Genomic DNA, 16,614 nt, shown 5'->3' on the forward strand with positions numbered 1-16,614 from the left:
GGTTATCAACAGTTGATATTTGTTTGACATTCAATACTACTTATATGGAATTTGGTGTTAATATAATTATTGCCATATATGAAGCCACCATGTCTTTGATGGTTATGACATTTTTCGAATATTGATATTTTTTCTTTCAATCATAATTTGATAGGAAAGTGCTAACAAAGTTAGGCCTTTTTTCTCTATAAAGATTTTCCATCAAGGTAATCCTTTGGAATTTCAATGAATTCAATTTGACGAAAATGCTTTTTGAAGTTACAGAAAGAAGTAGAACCACTATTCTGGTTTTCCGCACATTATATCATCACTATGCCTTGGGATCGCCCAAATATCTTCACTTGCAATCAATGCTTGGGGTGAAAAAGTTTTCCTTGAGAAGTCATATGGACTTCTATCTCTTGAATGTTTTTCATGTTTTGTATAGATGTCATGTGGTATGGTATTTGGAACTGTGAGTCCCAATCCTTGACTTGATTGTGATGAATAGCTGAGGACCCAATTTCAAATTAAGATAGCTCCATGCCTTCGATGACTGAATATACCTACAAACGGAACAAGCCAAACATTTAATGAAAGTAGCAGAACTAATGATCTCGATGGAAGCAGATGGTGTTCGGGTGTCGAAGATACGTCTTGCTCAACGGTTTATCTTGCAGGATATAATCACCGAAAATACCTAGAAGGAATCACATAAATAAAAACTTGAGGAATATATTTTGAAACTTCAGTATAGTCTTTCAACACCATTCCATTTCAAATGATATATCGTAAATATTCATGAATATATGTTTTGCAGTACAAGAGTCAATATATAAACCATAAGGAATATGCCACAGATTTGAGGAAGGATCCACCACTAAAATATTCTTATTTCCCATCACAATGATGAAAAGCTCCAAACAAATGAATTCTTATTTTCAAACTCAAAACAAAATAGCTTCAAATACTATGAGTTCTGCAAATTCGTCTTCAATTAAAGACTTCACAACTTTGCGAACATGGTAAACTAGGGAGGGCCTTGTACCTTCGAAACTAGGAAGAAGAGTCTCAATTTTGAACAGGTATTTCAAGGAGAAAAGCCAATGAGTTGATTGATGATGACTACAAATGCTTCTAGGAAGCAAAATATGTATGAGGTTCCCACCTCCTTGAACAAGCATGTCGGCCCTAAAACAATTCAGATGAGTGGCCCAAAAGATGGTGCCAAAATGTAAATAGGTCCACAAGGTACAAATGGGACCAGGCCAAAACATATAATAATTCCCTTAAAATAAAGGGGCATGGCATCATAAATGGTAACAATCTGCCCAATAGCATTAGCAATACCACAAATGATACTTTCATCTCAATACTCCAAAGGGAGATTTAGGAAAGAAACCCAAACAGGAACCATGTTGCAAGAGGAACCCAAACAGGAACCATGTTAATCTTGATAGCATCAAAACCAACAGTTCATCTTAGTAAAAGAAGGAAATCCTTACCAAGAAACCAAAGACCTCCCTAAAGAATTCTAGTGCACTCCTTGAAACATTCAAAGGAGAACAAGAGGAAACCATTCATCAAGCTCGCCACACACAGAAAACCACAAAAACAATCAGATGACTAGCTACGAACAAAATCAATGTTTGGATTCTAACAAAAAAATCTCCCAATAAATGCAAACTGAACACTAGCAAAACTTTTGTCAACCCATACATCAAGAACACTTACAAAAATAGAGGAAGACAACTCCAACAACACAAACCTACCAAGCACAAGGAAAAGGAGAGGGCTCTTAAAAATGTTGGAATTACAAGTAGAAAGAGTAAACTTCTGAGAGAGGGGGGAGGGGGGGGGGAGGGAGGGCGGGTGAATCAGCAGTTAAAATTTTCATCACACATCCATCTCATGCATTCAATAGATAAACTAAAATAACATGTAAAGCACATACATCTAAATCATGTAAGCAATAACACCTGATATGATCACCCAGAAACCCTCCAAGTGAGAAGGTAAAACTAAGGTGGGGATGACACCCACAAATCTTCACTATTGCAGTTGTAAAGAGTATCCAATTAAAGTTACAATGTTTTGACCATGAATCATGGTCTGCCCTGTTAAAGACTATTAAGTCCCACCTTGTTAGTAAACTTCTGAGAGAGGGGGGGGAAGGGGGGTGAATCAGCAGTTAAAATTTTCATCAAACATCCATCTCATGCATTCAATAGATACACTAAAATAACATGCAAAGCACATACATCTAAATCATGTAAGCAATAACACCTGATATGATCACCCAGAAACCCTCCAAGTGAGAAGGTAAAACTAAGGTGGGGATGACACCCACAAATCTTCACTATTGCAGTTGTAAAGAGTATCCAATTAAGGTTACAATGTTTTGACCATGAATCATGGTCTGCCCTGTTAAAGACTTACAAAGACTATTAAATCCCACCTTGTTAGAGGATTTCAACACCCTGTTAGAAGTGTGCCTTGTTAGAGGACTTCAACTCACAATTAAGTAAGCACCCTGTTAAAGGATTTCATACAACCTACTAGGACTACTCTGTTAAGAGATTTGACAGAAAACACCTGCTAAAATGTCTTAGCATAGATCCTGCAATTGGCACTCGCTTGCCTGATAACAGATCACCTCTACACAATGTCCAATTTGATCCTTCAGGATCAAATGTCTCAATGTTGTATCCTTCTCTCTATCCTCTGTTCTTCTCTAACTAATTCTACAATTCATTCCTTCTTCATAACTTCTAAGTCTCCATGAATGCTCTTGTTTGCGCATGCAAACTTCTCTATTCTCCTCCTTCAATCCCTTACACACTCATAAGAAGTTTAGGGTTTCGTCCTCCTTAAGAAGACTCGGAGACTTAGGGTTAGGTATGAATCTACGGCTAAGATTCATCCATATTGCTGCTTAAACCTTCCCATTTTCTGATTGGCTACATGTAATTGCATAGGGAATCCACATAGATTCGTCCTTATCTCCAAAAGATCGAAATCTATCCTTAGGTCGGCTGAAAAACAATTTACATAGTTGTTTGTGCCATTACAAACAAATATGTCCAATCTATGTCACTCAACATATGAAATCTTTGATGCTCGGCATACATTGTAATTTTGTTTTGACTCGGCACCTACATTTCTCGGCATACACTATTTACTCGACTCCTAAATCACTCGGCATGATCTATCTGCTCGGCACATGAGTGACTCGGCACTCATTACAACTCGGCATGGTCTAATATTATATGTTATGCTCGGCATGTATTACTAGTTTGGCATGAACTAAGTAAATGGCTTAAGTGTGTTGACACTCACTTGTCAAAACCAATCTGAGATCAACAATCTCCCCCTTTGACATGAGTGTCAAAAACACTTGAATATACATAATCAATCTAATCTTCTCAAGTATAACATAACCATGACTCGTCTTTTATACAAAACTTCAAAATTTCAAAATTTTGCAATAAACTATATACCTCAAAATTTATAACTCCTCCTGAGTTGATATGTATGTTCTGTATCCAAAATTTGTGCTCCATTCTGAGTAGATTTGTCTCTGTTGATACTCTTTGACTTCAATGCACTTATACTCTTTCATCTGATATGCTCTTTATAGCTGATGTCTCTGCATTGTATTGCTCCCCCTTTCTTTGTTCTTCCCTTTTTCTCTGTCTCCCCCATAAGATATTCTCCCCCTTTTTGACATTGATGTCAAATGGACTATACATGTATAGTGTGTTTGTCCAAAAATGATTTATGGACCTCTAGTATTATCTTGAAAGTTGCATCCCAGTTCTCACATGCAACATCCAATGACTTGAGTTGGATGGCAAGCTTGGTAGCAAGGTGTACTAGGCCATCTAAAGTAGAAAGATTGGGGTCTTTCTTTAGCAAAGTTTCTGCATAACCTAGCTCCTTGTGCAGTATCTCCATATGAGGGGTGAGGGACGCCTGAATACATTTCAATTTGGCTCTTATGCTAGCCTCTTCGGCTGTTAATATAGCTACTTGACTTTGGGACTGAAGCAATATATTAAAATGCTTCTCACTCTAAGCTAGGTTCTGAGGTAACCTTGTACCTAATATATTTAGAGTTCTCTCCAGGCTCAAAATATGATGTCTGGTCTCTTGGGTAAAGAGTGTAAGGTCACACAATTTGGTGTACAATGAGAATATATTCTCAAGTACCTTCTTCACATCCTCAGCCTTGGTTGCCAATGCAACTTGAGTCAGTGCTATCTCACCAAATATCTTCTCATTTACTTTTCCTTGGAACTTCTTCTCAGACCATTCTAAAAGTTTTGCACTAGTATCAATGTCTTCATTATTGACCTTTTCCACTATAACTATGAGTTGTTCAATCAGTGGCTTGGTCTCTTCAAGAGTAGGCAAACTAAATGCATCTAAAAAGATGTCTTTTATGTCTTGAAGTGCTTGCTTCTGCCTGAATTCTCTCCTAAGCATTTCTTGATGCTTCTTCTTCTCTAAAGCATGTTGCAAAATACCTATTTGATCTAGTGTCATTGTGTCATAATCAACCTTAGGTATAACTATCTCTTCATCAAGAGTGATATCTCCATAGTGAGTTACCTTTTCAACTTTAGAAGAGCTAGAAGCCAAGCACTGAGATTTGCAATGGTATAGATTCGGTGCTTGGCTTCTGAAGAGCCTGAGTGGAAGGAGTGCCAGATATTGGTAGGGTTAACAATGCTTGGATGGCCTCTTGTTCCTTCACCTCTAGTGTGTCTTCACTCTCTTCAAATCTGCTTTTGTCTATCACAATGATTTGAATAGCACCTTGTTCTTGTGCTTTAGGTACAAATGCATCTATCTGTCTTGTTTTGTCTTTCCCTTCTGCTTCAGTCTGCTTCTTCTCAATAGTAACAACTTTAACACTTGTGTCAACCTTAGTAGACGTATCTACTGTTGTTTGAATCAAAGGTTACACTTGAGTAACTGAAGGGATGGCAGAAGGTGGTTCTTGTGGATTCACCTTGTCCCTTGTGATATCAATTACTGCCTTTTGGAGCTCATCTACACTAACCAAAACTGGATTTTCACATAACTTTGCTTTTAGTGTACATTGGTCCAATATCTTTTTCAAATCATCTGCAGTCAATGGATTGATGTTCTGAGCTGAAGCATCAGAAACATCCTTAACAATAATAGTTTCAGTTGACTTGATTGTGTCATGTGGGGGACTGACACTTGGCACTTGTGTGTCCTGCACACTCTGTTCATCTTGCTTTTCAGTTTCTTCCCTAACAGTATTATCTTTATTCTCATCTTCCTACATGTCGTCATCATCCTTTTCATCATCTGTACCATCTTGATTATCCTCATCCTTGTCATCTTGTTTACCTTCAGAGGGATCAACTTCTCCTTGTTTCACAGTGGTTAACCCATAGATTAGTTTCCATATTTGGGTTGATTTCTTAACCACATCTTCAATGTTTTTTGTAGAATGCTAAAGGCTCTATACTTAGGTGTAAACCTAACTGCATATCTTTTAACTGCCTTAGCAATTTGACCCTTTGTTAGCTCTGGTATCAATTGAGCTAATGTTGTTTCTCTGATTTGCTTCTCTGAATTTAAACAATAATGTCATTTTTGCTCAACAATATCATATAAACCTTTTGGTACTGTGTTGGCAAATTCTAGTGGAGTATTTTTAAACTTTGACATCATGGCATACAATGCCTCTTCCACTTGATTCTTTTCTTCTCTTCCCAATTTATCAAAATCAATATTCTTTAAACCAGGTAAATCTGCATTATTCTTGATATTTTCACACAAGTTTTCAAGATCAGACAAAGGATTGTGGCTTACTACTTGAAATTGATTGTTTTCATCTGCTTCTGTCCTTTCTTCATTTGAATCAGGTTGTGCCACATATTTTCTTCTACACTTGGCCTCCTTGATCTGTTGCTTTAGTTTTCTCCTTGGCCTTCTGAGTTGTTGCTCGTGTGCTTGCTCTGGTGGTAGGGGCAATCGGCTTGGCTTGACTAGGTTTGATAATCTTCTTTGCTTTAGCCACTGGTTGTGCCTTAGCCTTCCTCTTCTTTGGCTCAGTAGGAGTAGGTGCTTCCTCGGCTTCTTCTCCCTCAACACCTTTTGTTTCCTCCTCTTCTTTGTCTTCTTCCAATCCTTGAGTCAATGCAAGAGGTCCTTGAGTTTGTTCTTGTTCTTCCTCTTCATCCTCTTCATCTTCTTCCTCTTCCTCATCTGCACCCTCACCAAATTTAGCTTTAAGCTTCTTGACCAACTTATCTTTCTTCTTGAGTGTTGATGTAATTTTCAACTCCATGGTAATTTTTGACTTTACCATTTCATAGTTGCCCAATATCTTTGCACTTTTGTCAATCTCCTCTGCTAGGAGTGTAGTTATGGCTGCTAATGCTTCATCAACATTAATTTCATACCCAAGTGGTCTTAACCATCTGACCCTTGGTGTGGCAGCTTGCACAAAGGTGTAATTAGCATCAACAAAAAAACATATATCATTGTAATGTTGCTCAACCAATGAAACAGGTATCCTCATTTTTTCTTTCATTAATTTCTTAAAATCCTCAAAGTAGCTGGTCATTAATGTTTCAAAATTTTCTCTCATCTGTTCAATAAACTCATTGATCTACACCACAATTGACCTATTGGTCTTCCATCCTACATTATCAAAAGATGAAAATCTATTTTGTACATAAAAGAATATGCAGACCAAAATTGAACCAAATTTACATTGAGCACTCTTGGTTTTCCTTATAGCTCCAAGATTCTCCATCAATTGTTGTAGTTGAAGTTTTGCCAGATCATATGTATGATCTTTCTTTACAATTTTATAACCAACATCTACAACTATGCAAGGTACACTATTCAATTTGCTGGATTGATAGAATTTGTGTGAGATTACCCTAATAGCAAAGTTTAGTAGTGGATCAATGATGGTATCAATTGTCATCCCTCTCTTGTTTCATTTTTCTCCAGTATTTTTCACTTCTTTGGAATCACTCCTTAGAGTCTTGGGCCGATCCAAGGTTGGGTAGCCAGTAACCTATGAATTATCCTTTTTGATATCTTAATCAGTCCACCTTCTAGCCATAAGCATCCATCATGGATTCGGCTTAACACTATTCTAATCCATTCAATCTTGAAAACACTCCAAAAATCTAGGGCACAGGTTAAACCTTTTCTCTCAACAATTTTATACTCTTCCTTCAAAACATCGTTTTCACATTCTCCGATTTCTAAATCTCCAATCCCTCCAATCTTGCAATTATAACATGTCCTTACATCCTTAACCATAATGACATTGGGCGGGACCATTGATAGAGCGCTAGAAGGATCTTGTTTATAGGCGATGTCAGGAATGGCCTTAAATATAGGTTACTTCACTTCATTACTGACAAGCTAGACATTCAAAACCTCTTTCCCTTCTACATTTTTATAACTGGACGCCATTCTATCAATCTAGGCTTTTTGCAAAGTAAAACTGTGTAGCTCAGCTTATGATAAATACCTTGTGAAATCTGTAAGTTAGTATGAGATCGTTGCTGAAATCTTTGCAAACGCTTCAAACAAGTGTCTAAATCGCCTTCTGCTCCGCTTGCTCTTGCTTGAATTCGAAATGAGCAAAAATGAGCAAAAATCAATCATATACCCTTCAAAAACCTTGCATTTAATGTTGAGTGTTTACACAGTTGTAAGCTCGACATCCACCAATTTCAGGATCACTCGGCATCTTCTTATATTTTCATCACTTGACAGCTACTACGAGTTCGGCAGCAACTAGCCAGACTACTAGCTCGGCACCAACTAGCATTCCACTCGACATCTATTGAAAACATTTCATGTTCCGCAACAACATGAAAAACTTAAAGATTTAACTTGAATTTTCAACATCATCTTGCATCTTTATTCATGCTAACGTAGTCTTTTCAGTACTAACTCCTTTGGAACTGATATATGATATAACCTTTGAATATCAGTCCCACATACCTCTTGATTGCCTAGTTTGATGAGGTGTGATCGCCTAACCCATTGGGTGAAGTGATCTCTTCTCCATTTGATGTGTTGCAATCATCTTTTTTTTTCCATGTCTTGTTTATTTCATCTCTGATGTGTTCAACATCTGTCTTGCCTTTGCCTTTATCAAATTCACAACTTGGTGCCTTTGACCTAGTTGGACAATACTTACTGATGTGACCAGTCTTCAAACTACTAAAGCATGTGGTTTGACTCAACCACCTTTTGTAGTTACCACTAAAGTGTGTTGTTATGCAATTCTCAGGAACATGTCCATATTTTTGACAATAATGACAGCTATATCTTGTATTATGATCCCAATAGTAAGAGTTGTCATTGTTCCTTACCTTTGCTTGCTTGTTTGATGACCAAATAGATTTGGATCTGCATTCAAAAGCTCTATGTCCATACTTTTGACAGTTGTAGCAATAACCTTCAAATCTTTGTGTGTTTATGGTCCTGGTTATGCATTCATGTGCCTGATGACCTTGCTTGTTGCACTTATGACAATGAACCATGCTCTTAGGCTTAGCATTCTAATTTGTATTCTTGCTCCTGCACATGTTACATCCCAATTTTTGACCTAAATTGAAATATAGCCATTGAGGTTCTCATGAAGTCAATTGGCAGTTTAATTTGTCATAATCGGGTGAAATGGTAAGATAGTTAGTCGTTATAATTTCAAGTGAAGATATCAAATTTGTTGATCATTTATCACAAATTCATAGAATTGAGAAAATGGTTAACCGTTGTGATTATTTATGATTAAACAATTTATTATGATAATATGAATTTAATTACGAAGAAATTGCTTACAGGAAACACATCAAAAAGGGTGGAAGCTTTGTCAGAAAAGAATTAGGCAGGGTATTGCCATCACTGGCAGACGAGTAGAGGACCTAGCAATCTGAAAAAGGATACATTTATGGAACCGCATGAGTTATTTAAATAATTAATTTAATTAAAATAATTGAGTTAAAATATAAAACATATCTCAAAGGATTTTAATTTATCTTTCACATATTGTTTTAATAAATATTTATATACGTGCATATAAAAATGATTTGGCATCATTATAATTTAATAAAGTGATGTTTACATGTACATTTATAAATATAAGATTATAATAATAATTAAAATATAATAAGATTTGAATTTTAATAATAATGGAATTATTATCTTCCAACTTTATTCTTTCTTTTAAATATCCTTGCTTTAGATATTTGGCTTGATTAAACGATTAATATTTCGGCAATTCGAATTGTTTTTCAATCTTTTTCCAACCTTTTTATTTTATCTTTGCATATACGTTTGAACAAAGGAAGGAGAACCTGAATATAATTACCGACTTCATTAACTTGTTTCCCCATTTTCCATTTCACCTTTACGGCTTCCTTATTCCGCGAGATCAGTGCAAGGAAGGACAAAGTCTATCATTCCAGCCACGAAAAGCAAGGAACAAACTGTGGAGTCACGTAAGACATACTAAGTTCCACCAAATCATGTATGGAATCCATTTAATGTTTTATTCATAATGCTTGCCAGTCAGTGTTCTGCTAGATTCATTGTGTTTTATAAAAAAACTAAATATTGTTGCCAAGTTTAATACAGACTGAATGGAGTATGCTTTTATATAGTTTTCCAGTTGGAATACTTCGAGTCTGTTTTCTTGTCTTTGTTATTCTTAAACCATGAAATTGTATCAACTATGGATATGGGAGACGAAACAATAATGATAATCAAGAATTAAAGAACCTAACTGATTTTAATATTTACGTTTGTGTTTCACAATTTTTCTTCTTCCTTTTTTGCTGTCAGCCACATATTGATTATACAATGGAACCAACTGAACTTTGAACCAATATATATTTATTTCCATTCCAATTGTGTATCTATTGTATTATATTCAATACTGAAGCCACTTATTTTTCAGTCTGAAATCGAGATGGTTATGAGAAGATTCTAGTTAATCTATCCAATATCTACCTGATAATATTTATTTTTACTAGAGTGTCAACCATGTGCATAAAGGATGGGATTGCAATGATAACAATTAACTCTGATCTGAATTTAATTCATTCGATATGCCCATACAGAGATGAGATTAAAATCCAAACACCAAGGAATTCACCAGGCAATGATGCCAATATAGGTGAAGAGGTGTTAAGCAATATAGTGGATATAAACTCGTGAGCACCTGGGAATCACCGGCATAGTAGCCTGAAATGGTGAGGAGGTGTATAGAGTCTACACAAACATTTCACGTGAATCTTGCTAAGTCCAATCTGATGCTTGTTTAGTCTTTCTTTACTCTCTTTTCTCATTGTTGTACCAAAAGTTTGTGCTCTGCTTTGTACGTTTACCTTTAATGATAGTTCATGACAGTACAATGCTAATTTTTATTGTCCCATGTTTTTTGCATATGAGTGCATCAGTTTTTGTTATCGTCATGTTATGTAGAGTTGTTTAAATGATTTCCAACACCAGGTAAATTATTGTAATTCTTGATTTGTTTTTCATTGAGTATTATATCTATTTACAGTCAGTACATAATGATAGGTCAGAGAATGAATCAAATATGTTCCAATTCTTTTCCTTACTGATTGGATATCCATCCTTAGACGGCCAGGCATAATAATTGAGAACAAAATATATACTAGTTTTTAGTTTCCTAATGTGCAGAAGAGATCAATCTTCGAGTATCCTTGAGAATACATCATTTATGAATTCAAATAGTAGTGTTTAAAACCTATATGCTATCACAATTTTCCGAACAAATTTAGAATACTATTAACACCGAGGAATTCACTAGCAAAGAAGCCATAAAATGGTGAAGAGGTGGAGTTAATCTGCAAGAACGCGGAAGAGAAATCTGTTATGATTAAATTAATTAACTAAACATTCAATTTTGAAATCTTTAAAGAACATGTGAAATGTTGGATGCATGTATAATTGATCGAACCGATTGTTCAGAGAATTCCTAACACCTGGGATTCACCCGGCTGTGTACCCAAGAAAAAGGGTGATGAGGTGAAAGAGAGGAATCTGTAATAATATGAATCAGTATCAAATATGACATAACAACGTTTATCATTTTTAATATGAATAAATTAATAGCTCATGCATATTCTTGTTATTGTGACCTCATGTTCCCAAGTCATATGGTGTGTTGCATACCAGAATGCCCAGTGGATGGCAAGATGATCCCTGCCAATTCCAAGTAGGAAGGGCGTTTCTCGTTAGAGATCGTGTGGGGATAAGTTGTGGACCGAGGTTGGGTGGTTAAGCCCCTGGCAATGTTTCACCTCCCCCCAAGATGTCAGTCGTGCTATGTAGTTGATTGTTTACCGGAAACAGGTATTATCACTTTTATTTAGGAGGTAAGATTAAATTGAGTTATTTCATTGTTACCGTTATTTTACACCTAGATGCAAGAAATAGATTTATGGATTGTTTTTCATTTATATGAATAACGAATATAAGTATATTTTCTAATCTTGAGTTACTGTCACAGTGAAATAATCGGAAGGAAAGGAATCTGAAGCCCTAATTGATTAAGTGATAGCGGGAACCCTAAATGATACAACAATATCAGAAGCCCTATTTGAATTAGTGGTAACGGAAGCCCTAATTCGAATAAGTGGTATCGGAAGCCCTAAATTGAATCTATGGTAGCAAAAACCCTATTTGAATCAGTGCTAGTGAAAACCCTAATTGAATCCGTGGTAGAGGAAGCCCTAAGTGATATGGCAATATCAGAAGCTCAAAATGAATCGATGGTAAATGATGCCCTAATTGATAAAGTAGTATGTGATGCCCTAATTTTAAATATAGTGGTATTTTATTTTTATTTTGAGATAGCGGTTTTTAGATGATAGTCGTCATGTGAAATTGTTATAGTGTATTTGTGGACTAACCCAGGTGGTTGCAAAAGTATCCCTAGTTTGATTTTGATCTCAATTTTCTGAGGTATGTGGTTTTCAATTTCTATAGTAATTTCATTTGATGGTATTTCAAGTTTTTAGTTAAGAAATTTTGTCTAATTGATTTTAACATGAACATGAACGATATAACTGTCTTCCTATGAAACGAAGTAATAACTATATTCTTGAGTATGATAGATGTTAATTTAGACCCGGGAAACTGGATGTTACAGCACACATTAGCAGTATGTCCTTTCTTACCACAATTATGACAAGTAGGTTTGGAATTCTTACCTTTGTTGTTCCTTTCTTCAGCACTTTTAGATGGCTCTCCTTCAGTGCCTGTGTATCCCAGTCAAGATGTATCATTGTTAGATCTAGGGGATTTCAGTAGTTGCTCAAAGCATTTGATAGCTTCATTTGGTTTGTTGAAACTTTTAGCAAATTCCTTTTCTCTTTAGGTCATTCTGCAGTTGTTCATTTTGCAACTTCAATATAGTTATCTCAATGTTCTTGACATTCAGTTCATAGTTGGCATTCATCATTTGACTTAGGGTATCCAATTGCATGTTGGAAATCTTGGTTAGCTCTATTGACTTCTCTTCCAATCTGTTGGCTAAGACTCTTTTGTCTTCTTCAATCATGGCTTTGTCTTCCATGGCTTTCTTCTTTTGTTCAACCACTTCACATACCAGTATGGCTTGTGATTCTTGCTCTAACTTGAGATTTTTGATTTCCTCTGCTTGGATTTTGTTCTTTTCCATCAGATCTACAACTGTTACATCAAATTCATTTGAGTCTCCATCTGCACATAGCTTAGTGGTGTCAATCTCTTTGTATTGTGTGTCATTCTCCGCAGTAGTAATTTCTTTCCTTCTCTTCAAGGAACTCTTCAAAGCATCTCTAGCTTCATTCAGTTGATGTAGTATAAGATGTATTTCAATCTCCTGATTTTCAATGGTCTTTCCCAACTTGTAGACTTCCATTTCAAGATCTTTCCTCAAAGCTGCAAAGCTTCTCTTTCAGAGAACAAAGCTCTGATACCAATTGTTGGAATTACAAGTAGAAAGAGTAAACTTCTGAGAGGGGGGGGGGAAGAGGGGGGTGAATCAGCAGTTAAAACATGAACCCATAAAACTTTCATCACACATCCATCTCATGCATTCAATAGACAAATTGAAATAACATGTAAAGCACATACATCTAAATCATGTAAACGTGTAAGCAATAACACATAATACCTAATATGATCACCCAAAAACCAAGTGAGAAGGTAAAACTAGGGTGGGGATGACACCCACAAATCTTCACTACTGCAGTTGTAAAGTGTATCCAATTAAGGTTACAATGTTTTGACCATGAATCATGGTCTGCCCTATGAAAGGCCTGCCCTGTTAAAGGCTTACAAAGACTGTTAAGTCCCACCTTGTTAGAGGATTTCAACACCCTATTATAAGTGTGCCTTGTTAGAGGACTTCAACTCACAATTAAGTAAGCACCCTGTTAAAGGATTTCATACAGCCTGCTAGGACTAGTCTGTTAAGAGATTTGACTAAAATCACCTGCTAAAATGTCTCAGCATAGATCTTGCGATTGGCACTTGCTTGCCTGATAACAAATCACCTCTACACAATGTCCAATTTGATCCTTCACAATCAGATGTCCCAATGTTGTATCCTTCTCTCTATCCTTTTTTCTTCTCTAACTAATTCTGCAATTCATTCCTTCTTCATAACTTCTAAGTCTCCATGAATGCTCTTGTTTGCGCATGCAAACTTCTCTATTCTCCTCCTTCAATTCCTTACACACTCATAAGAAGTTTAGGGTTTCGTCCTCCTTAAGAAGACTAGGAGACTTAGGGTTAGGTATGAATCTACGGCTGAAATTCATCCATATTGGCACTTAAACCTTCCCATTTTTTTATTGGATGCATGTAATTGCATAGAGAATCTGCATATAGATTCGTCCTTATCTCCAAAAAATCAAAATCTATCCTTAGGTCGGCTGAAAAACAGTTTACGTAGTTGTTTGTGCCCTTACAAACAAATATGTCCAATTTGTGTCACTCGGCATATAAAGTCTTTAATGCTCGGCATACACTATAATTATGTTCTGACTCGGCACCTGCATTGCTCGGCATACACTGTTTACCCGGCTCCTAAATCACTTGGCATGGTCTATCTACTCGGTGCTTGAGTGAATCGGCACTCATTACAACTCGGCATGGTCTAATATTATATGTTATGCTCGGCATGTATTACTAGTTCGGCATGAACTAAGTAAATGACTTAAGTGTGTTGACACTCACTTGTCCAAACCAATCTGAGATCAACGAAAAATGCATCACTAACAAGGTAGAAACCAGCAAGGACATCCATCTCTGGACCCGATCAACAGCCTAGGGTAGGAACCCCTTACTCAAACTGGCACTGAAAATGAAGAGGGTGAAGCATTTGAGATCAAAATAGGGGAAGACAAAACAAAAGGTGCAATATCCAAGATTTGGTTCTGGGGATCAAATATAGCTCACAGCATAGGGTTTTCTTTGTTTGCAAACAAGGGGTACAAGTGGCTCCTTTTATATACCTACCAGAACATTTTGGTCTGGTTCATGTACAAGGAAGATTTCAAACATGAAGTGTGCAAGAAAAAAAAAAATTAAAAGAAACATTATACTATAACCTACACATACTACAAGTTATAATGTCCATTTAGAGTAGTGTCAAAGACAGTCCTCCTTTATTCTGTAGTAAATTTAGGAAAGGTTAAAAAAGGAGAAATGTTACTTAAAATATGGATTGGACTCAATAGACTTCAACCAAAAAGTCATTCAATACCTTTTTATCTAAAATCGGCTCTCAACTCAACTGCAAAATTAATCCTCATCGTGACATGTCACTTAAATTCCTAACAGAACTTATATTTTTTAGTAACCACCAACACTGCATTAAATTCTGAGAGCACCAATGAATGCACGTATGCTTGATCACAACAGAACACACTTAGAATCACAAAAAGTGGACTTCTTCATTGTTTAACTTACAGCTCAAGAGTTTTTCAATCATTTGAAATGTCCATTGTCGGTGGAATTTGTTTGTGGAACCCTTCTTCAAGTTTTTCATCCATGTATAGGGTGAAATCATTCATCACATATCACACGAAGTTGGAAGTGCACACACAGGTGTATGTGGAATATGGATTGTCTTGTAGTCGAAAAGGTTAAAACCAGATTTATCTATACAAATTTTAGTTTTATAACTATTCTTGCTCCTTTCTTTTCATTTGTCCCACATTAAAAAAAACCTATTAGCAATAGTTTTAAGCTCACCTCAACTGAACAGAAACAAAAGATGGGATAAATATTATACAAAGAAGATAACTCTCAATACCTTAATGGAAGCAATCCAGGGCATCCAACGATTCAAGCCTTCCCTGTCAGACCATAATTCCCAGGCCACCGAAAGCGGGACATCAACTTCTGCACGAACCCTGCAGTGAAATTCTCGGTTGTATAAAATCAAAGTCAAGTCATGGAGTCATCATTTTCTATCATCTACATGCTATGATTTCCAAAAGTACGACATGATTATGGGTTTTAGAAGCATCCATTTTTTTTCTCACCAAGAGTTCACCATCTAATGAAATTCTACTTGCCAATATAGAACTTTCCTAGAGGCTTTAAACAAGTTGACAATAAGCTCTATATGAATCTCTGGCAATTATTACTAATGATATTGTTTACAAAACTGCTTAAATCAATTGTTCTGTATCATTTAGTGTAACTTGGAAATCATTATGAACTTTAGAACTCAACTTTTTTACAATGTTCATTTTGCTGTAACATTTTACAATGTTTTACTTTTATAGGAATCATCTTTTTTACAATGGTTTACTTCTATAGGAACATTTTATTTGTTACCTTGAAATTAATGATATATAAGCAGATGCAAAATAAATGATAAAAATAGAAGAATGTATTTATGTTCTACAAGGACACACCCCAAGGACTATATCCCCTAAGAGATAAGAATGCTGAGAGGACATCCCCAAAACATGCGCTTTGAAGTAGAGAATATGGAGACTTTTTGTAAGGAATACTACATGAGCAATCCTTGTGTACCAAATTCCTAAGGATTGATTGAGACAGCCGAAAACCACAAAATCATCCTCAAGGGCTTTTCTATGGGGGGATTAGCCTATTGGCCTTGCTGTTGGGTCTGTTAACAGAGAAATTGTCTTTTCTCACAAGCTTCTGATTCCCCAACATTCTTCCACAACCTAGCAATTATATTAGGGATCAAACTGTGGAACAATCAAGTGATCAAATAAGGAAGATCGAAGAAAAAGTTGACAATGATGGTGGTCAACTATTTCAGGTTGAAAGCTGCAAACCCTGGTCACAAAATTGGGGGATCATCCCAGCTCTAAGGTGCTGATCAGACCTTGAGAATGTCATTAGATAACAAGGAGGTAGATGTAACAAGTGCATACAATTGAAACTAATCCCAATAAAAAACAGGCTAAAGGGAATATGGACTAAGAAACCATGAAATAAAAGGTAAAAGTTCTAGAGGTGAAATATTAATTGTAGTCTAGCTGTTTGAAATGAAATTTATATTAATAAAGCAGTGACTAAGCAAACAACAAACGAAGGCTTCGTTCCTATTTA

General features: G+C 36.1%; 1 protein-coding gene across 4 annotated transcripts in view; it reads right to left on the reverse strand.

Annotated features, from left to right (window-relative positions):
• Positions 1 to 16,614, reverse strand: part of LOC149561820 (uncharacterized) — a 90,691-nt gene that overhangs the window by 61,812 nt on the left and 12,265 nt on the right. For 3 of the 4 annotated variants that reach the window (XM_089825359.1, XM_089825358.1, XM_089825360.1), the window contains exon 2: positions 15,335 to 15,434. The exons of the other annotated variant lie outside the window; for it this stretch is intronic. In XM_089825359.1, coding sequence (XP_089681485.1) covers positions 15,335 to 15,434 — 100 coding nt within the window. The remainder of the gene's footprint in view (positions 1 to 15,334; positions 15,435 to 16,614) is intronic. 4 annotated transcript variants of the gene reach the window in all.

The sequence above is a fragment of the Cupressus sempervirens genome, chromosome 4, assembly GCF_028749045.1.
Source record: "Cupressus sempervirens isolate cs-2001-9-10 chromosome 4, ASM2874904v1, whole genome shotgun sequence".
In the NCBI taxonomy this organism is placed as follows: domain Eukaryota; kingdom Viridiplantae; phylum Streptophyta; class Pinopsida; order Cupressales; family Cupressaceae; genus Cupressus; species Cupressus sempervirens.